Genomic DNA, 6,000 nt, shown 5'->3' with positions numbered 1-6,000 from the left:
CCTACCCCCCTGCAAACCAGCACCTTTTAAAATTCATTGGGCATCAGGCGATCATGCACAATCCATCTGCTTTCACTTTATCATTTGCATTTCATGCCTCCTGGCTTTTGATGTGCTGATACTTTGATGCAGTCAGGAGACTCGCATTATCATTATTTCCATTTTCAAGAGGGTCAAGGGATCAGCATGTGCACGGGTACACCAGATTTTTTTTTTTAATACAACCTCCGTGTACCCCATCTTCCAACCTGTACCCCAATATGGATTTAAAAAAAATACAACCTCTAAGTACCCCCTCTTCCAAGTCTTTACCCAATATATACTGTAAAAGATAAAGACTTGAAAAAGTGGGAATGAAACACATATGGTCTAAAAGCCTGCAAATGCTCCATATATCTGGGTTCTACACACACATGCACACCCCTGTCAAGAACAGAAGTGATGAGACAAAAATAAAAAAGGCTCCATTGTGAGTCAGAGACACAGAAATACAGATACACAAAGATACACAGACACAGGGGGACCTGAGACACCTTTACATAAGAAGTTGGGGGTGGTAGGGAGGAGACAGAAAGCAATGAGAGGAGAAGAGAGAATGCACATGTAAGCAAAGCAGAAGCACAGAAGCAGCCCTGCACACACACACACACACACACACACACACACACAGTGAAGGACAGAGACACACACACAGACAGCACAAAGAGGACAAGACACTGCACAAAAGGGAACAAATGTAAAGATGTAGATGTGAAATAGTTTTCTTTTTTCACAAGAGGTAGACAAAAGGACTGATCATAAGGACAGTCTTCATGAATTTGCAAGTAAGAGAGCTGAGAAACCCTGAACACAGAAGGTGAGGCCTTCATAGGAGGAGGAGCTCCAGATCTAACTCCTTCAGTCTTCAGCAAGCAATAATCCTAGTCTTCAGAAGGAGAAGTGAGTTATCCTTGGGGAAGGGTCAGCCACACTGTCTTTTTCCCCTGCAACTAGATTTTCCCTTTAAAATTATGGGCTGGAGAGAAAGTGAATATAATCAACTAGTTCTAGAAGAGTTCAGTCAACAAATTTTTATAAATAGTACAAAATATTTTATAGCAGTGATGAAGTACAAAAGGCAAATAATTACCTTTAATTTCTATAAGAATCTCCATATATAATCCACTATCTAGCGGGGAAGAAAGAGGAAATAAAATCCAATGTAAAAGAAAGATCACATTGTAGAAATTAACTTCATGGCTATGGATGCAGTTTGAACACAATCTCAAGGGAAAAGGATACTTTACGATTCTCTTTGACATTCATCATTTTCTCATCATAGGGAAGTAACTTAAAAAAATATATATAAGGCTCTCAGCCATTTCCCCCCCTACAGGACTTTCCTGCCATAGTACTAACATATAATTTTTATTTCCAGGGTATACCCCAAAAGGGAAAGTCAGTAAGGTTTGCTCTATGCTACTTGCATCTATCTTCTTAGCATGAACTTTCTGTAATCAGGCCAATATAAAACACATGGCTTCTTGCCCAAAATCTCACCTTACTGACTCTGTTTTGAAAAACCAGTGAGAACAAGTGTTCACTAATATCTTCTCAAAAGGAATCAATGGAAAGGGTCCTTTTCTATTTCTATCAATTGAAACTTAAATCATATTAGTGAATCTCCAAATATCAACTACTTCACATTATTCTCCAGAAGACTCAGTTCCCTGCAGGGCTCCTTGTAGAAGACCAAAAATTTCTGAATTTGTGCTGGGAGAAAGACTGCAGAAGGTTACCATACCAAAGTGGGGGGGCACATCAGGTACCTGAAGTCTCCTGAGAAAGCCAGAATCACTCTTGCTTTGTATGCATTAATTTATCTTTTCATACTACTTCCTTATAGGAACTGAATACATTAGCTATTCTTTTCAATGTGAAAAACTGCATGTTTACCTGGAAGCTAAAAGGCACTATCAAACTAAAAGGCTGAAAGAGGATCAATCTCCACAGCACCCTCTTCACCCAGCATGAAAACCTTCCTATAGATCTGTACTTTCGTAAACATGCTCTGTGCAGAGGACAGGTGTCATTTAAAGGGCTGAGGGTGGGGGTAGGGGGAAGAGAAGAGTATGTCCTCATCTTTCTACCTAAAACATACAAAGGTCAGCCTAAGTCATGTCATGTAAGCTAATAGAACAGCCCCCAGACCTAAATGACAGAAGATAAGACACTGACATTGTTATTACTTTGAAAGAACCAAAGATCTAAAAGTGAAAAGAAAAGCATCTGGTTTCATGTAAATAAAAAACTGAATCATGATGCTGAAGAAGAAAGGCAATGAAAAGAATGAAATTGTAGGAATAGATGAAGCAGGGAAAGAAAGGAAGGAACAGGGAAAGATAAATGTAGGACATGCAGAAATCAATAAATTGGATGAAGTATAAAAATTTTTTAAACATCCTGGTATCTCCCATATTCTCAGAGCAACAAGCATAGTTTCCTCTGTCCTAGAACTTCAAAAAACTCATAAGCACATATCAATTCCCATTAAAAAAAAACACACACATATTGATTAGAGAACTGGGGGATAGAAGTCACTCTTCCACTTCCATGAAATTTTAGGCTTCTCCAGAAAACCCACAGGTGTAAGAGAAAAGAGAATTTACCAGCATTCATACTCACACAAGGGTACACAGAAACAGTCACATACACACACACACACACACACACACACACACATGCTCTCAATCTAAATTGAGAATTCATGCCCAATACCAAAAAAGCCTCATTAAAGATTCCCTCACAAACCTAATGAACTTACTTTGTTGAGGGCTGCTGCTCCTGTCAGAATCAAATGGGAGTTCTCAACCTGGATGGTTCTCTGTCCTAATCGGACTAAATAAGCTCCAATTCCAATCGCCCGGCAAGTTACCTTAGAGAGGAGGGAAAAAACCAACACATATATTAGACATTTGGGATCTACAAGTCAGTTATGTGCACACTGATATTTAGACAGCAAAAAGACATTACCAGACATAGGGCATTTCTTTGTATCTGTTCTACTTATAATAATAATAATCAAAGGTTAATTTCTTATTCTGAGTAAAGAGGCAATAATGTCAGGAACAATGAAGCACAAAAAAAGCTATGACTTTCAACAAACTCAAGATAACAAAAAAAGGTTAGTAGGGATCACCCTAAGGGCCAAAAAAAAAAAAATCAGAAATGAAGAACGGAATAATAAGGACAATACAAAATAAGACAATGTTCCCCAAGTCAATTAACTCTTCTTTTCTTATATGTTAAGGGGTTCTAATCTAAGGAAAATGATCTTCAGACTGAAAATATATGATAAAATTGGTTAATGGGTCACTGAAACCAAGGTAACTGAAGACATGGCAAAAGAACATCTAGTTGCTGCAGATAATTTCAGGTCACTGGCTTACAGAAGTACCATCTCATGGGATCCTGGATAGTGCACTGGAGGATTCCTGAGTGCAAATTCAGATTCAGATACTTGACATTACCTAGCTATGTGACCCTGGGAAAGTTACAAACCTCAATTGCCTGAAAAAACAAACAAACAAAAAAAAAAAACCAAACAAACAAACTACCATCTCAGAGCCTTTAAAGAACTTGAAGACACTACTCCTAAGTCATTGTCGGTTATCATAAAAACAGGACAAGAAGAGGGAATTTGCATCTGAAGACAAAAAGACAAATATATCCTAAATATAGAAAAGTTAAGCTGACTGAAAATTGATTGAATGATCACTACTTAAAGAGAGATGATTGTTAGAAGAAAATATTAAAAGAATTTCATTGGGTGTGTCCTGGGTCCTGTTCTGTTCAACATTTTAAACAATAAATTCTATGAAGATCATATTTGTAGATGATACAAAGTTTGGATAGGTGGCTAATGTCAAATGATAGAACTAAAATTTCAAAAGACTTTTTCTCAAAAACTTTATAAAAATGGATCAAATCGAAACAAATGAAATTTAAGAGATAAATCTAAAGTACCACACTTTATAGGTTCTAAAAGATCACCTATAAGTATATTAGAAGGAAAATACTGCTAAAAAAAAAAAAACAGTTTTGCATGATAAAGAACTGGGTTCTGCTGTACTACAGAGTGGGACATATTAGCTGAAAAAGATAATGTGATCTTAGATTGTATTAGTAGAAACATAATGTCTAGAATGAAATAAGTTATAACACTTCTATATTCTGCCTTAGTCAGCTAATATCTATAATACTATGTTCAATTTTGCTGTCACATTTTAGGAAGGAGATTGTTAAGTTGGAGTTCATCCAACAAAATACAACAAAGATAGTAAGAGGACTTGAAATCATGCCAGGATTGGCAGAAGACACTGCAAGTGTTCAGCATGGAAAACAGAATCAAGAAAGGGGAGATATAATAGCAATCCAAGGATAGGAAGGGGTTGTCTTGTGGAACAATGATTTGATTTGTTTTACTTGCCCTCCTTCTCCCCTCAATCCAAATCAAAAGTGATGGTTAAAAGTTTGAGGAAGGATGACTTTGACTGGATAAAAGTGAAACTTCCTAATAATTAAAGAGTTATTCAAAAATGAAATGGATTCTCTATTCTGGTGGAGATCTTTAAGTAGAAGGCAATCGCCACTTGGCTAGGCACTGAGAGGGGGAATTTTCTGAATGCTAAAAATGAGACTACATGGCATCTAAGAATCTCTTCCAGCTGTGAGATGCTATAATTCTAGAAAATGAAATAGGCAGTATCAGAATATTTCAAATTAATTCAATCAAATACTTTGTGGATCATTCAGACTCCCTGATTTTTCCTCATGTTTTCCATCTTTTGCCCATTTCATAACTAGAAAATAACAAAGTTAGAAACAAGAGTGAAAAGAGCTAAAATTCCAACAATCCATTTTGCTACCAGTTTTGTTCTACAGCCTAGTTGAGAACATGAATGTTGAAACCAATAGAGATACTTCCAACTATTTACCATTACCTGTGCTTTGTATTAACATAATAAATATAATTTAAGTAAGCTATAGATATACAAACAATTAACAGGTATGAGAATTCTGTGCAGAGTATCTAAAAATGTACATGACCTAAAACTTGAATTCATCTTAAATTGGATTTTAAAATAATTTTATTCAGACAAAAACTGAAATTTCTGGGATAGATATCTCTGAGGAGTTTTAAATAACCTCTCCAAATCACTGTTCCATTCAGGTTATGACAGCAAATGAGATGAATTTAATAACTTTTTTTAAAATTGTATATCTTGACTACAAAGAGATTTACCAGGCTGATAGTGATGATCTCATCATATGCCAATGAGGATTCCCCAGCAATCATCCCAGAACCCCTGAGGTTCTCAGCTCCAAGTCCTTCTTCCTTCCCAATAATATCTGTTATCTTATACCTATTGGATACAACCAAACCAAGTTATGAATACCAAGAAAACAAAATAATTGCATTTTAAAATTTGCAAAAAAAAAAGGGGGGGAGGGGGCATAATTTTTATAATTACCACCCAACTGTCTTTTCATTACTTTCTTCATTGATAATCCTTTTGTTTTTGCCTTACTTCACAATATACCCTTATGCTTCTTTGTTAGAAGGTCAATTAATTCAGAAAGAACAGAGAGAAGTAACTTTTTAGTATGACATGCAGTTATTAAACAATGGAGATTTTCTAAGGATCAGCTCTAATATAATGAAGTAGTAGGAGAGATTAGCCTAAGGCCTTTTCTAAGTCAAAAACTTGAAGAAGGCTTATCATGACCACTTTCTGGCTACGGCCTTTTGAAAGAGCAGCTGAAGTGAATGTGGAGATGAGATGTTGCCAAAGTGGTCCAGAAAGCATCCTCTAGTTCCAGTGGGATTGTCATTCGTCTCATTGACAGAGGATTGGGAGCATAAATTGACAATGGGAAATGGGAGGTGGGGAATGAAGCTCATAACAGGAAGGAAAATTATAAAGTTGAAAAGCAAAGGTGAGCATATATTATTGCTAT

At 36.3% G+C, this 6,000-nt stretch overlaps 1 protein-coding gene across 1 annotated transcript in view; it reads right to left on the bottom strand.

The window, feature by feature from the left end:
* ACACA (acetyl-CoA carboxylase alpha) overlaps positions 1 to 6,000 on the bottom strand; it is a 217,361-nt gene that overhangs the window by 55,241 nt on the left and 156,120 nt on the right. Inside the window, exons 42-43 of the mRNA XM_051994076.1 lie at positions 5,285 to 5,405; positions 2,804 to 2,914 (exon numbers count right to left, since the gene is read on the bottom strand). Coding sequence (XP_051850036.1) covers positions 2,804 to 2,914; positions 5,285 to 5,405 — 232 coding nt within the window. The remainder of the gene's footprint in view (positions 1 to 2,803; positions 2,915 to 5,284; positions 5,406 to 6,000) is intronic.

The sequence above is a fragment of the Antechinus flavipes genome, chromosome 4, assembly GCF_016432865.1.
Source record: "Antechinus flavipes isolate AdamAnt ecotype Samford, QLD, Australia chromosome 4, AdamAnt_v2, whole genome shotgun sequence".
Taxonomy (NCBI): Eukaryota; Metazoa; Chordata; class Mammalia; order Dasyuromorphia; family Dasyuridae; genus Antechinus; species Antechinus flavipes.
The sequence above is the reverse complement of the archived record's forward strand: the minus strand, read 5'-3'. Positions and strand labels throughout refer to the sequence as shown.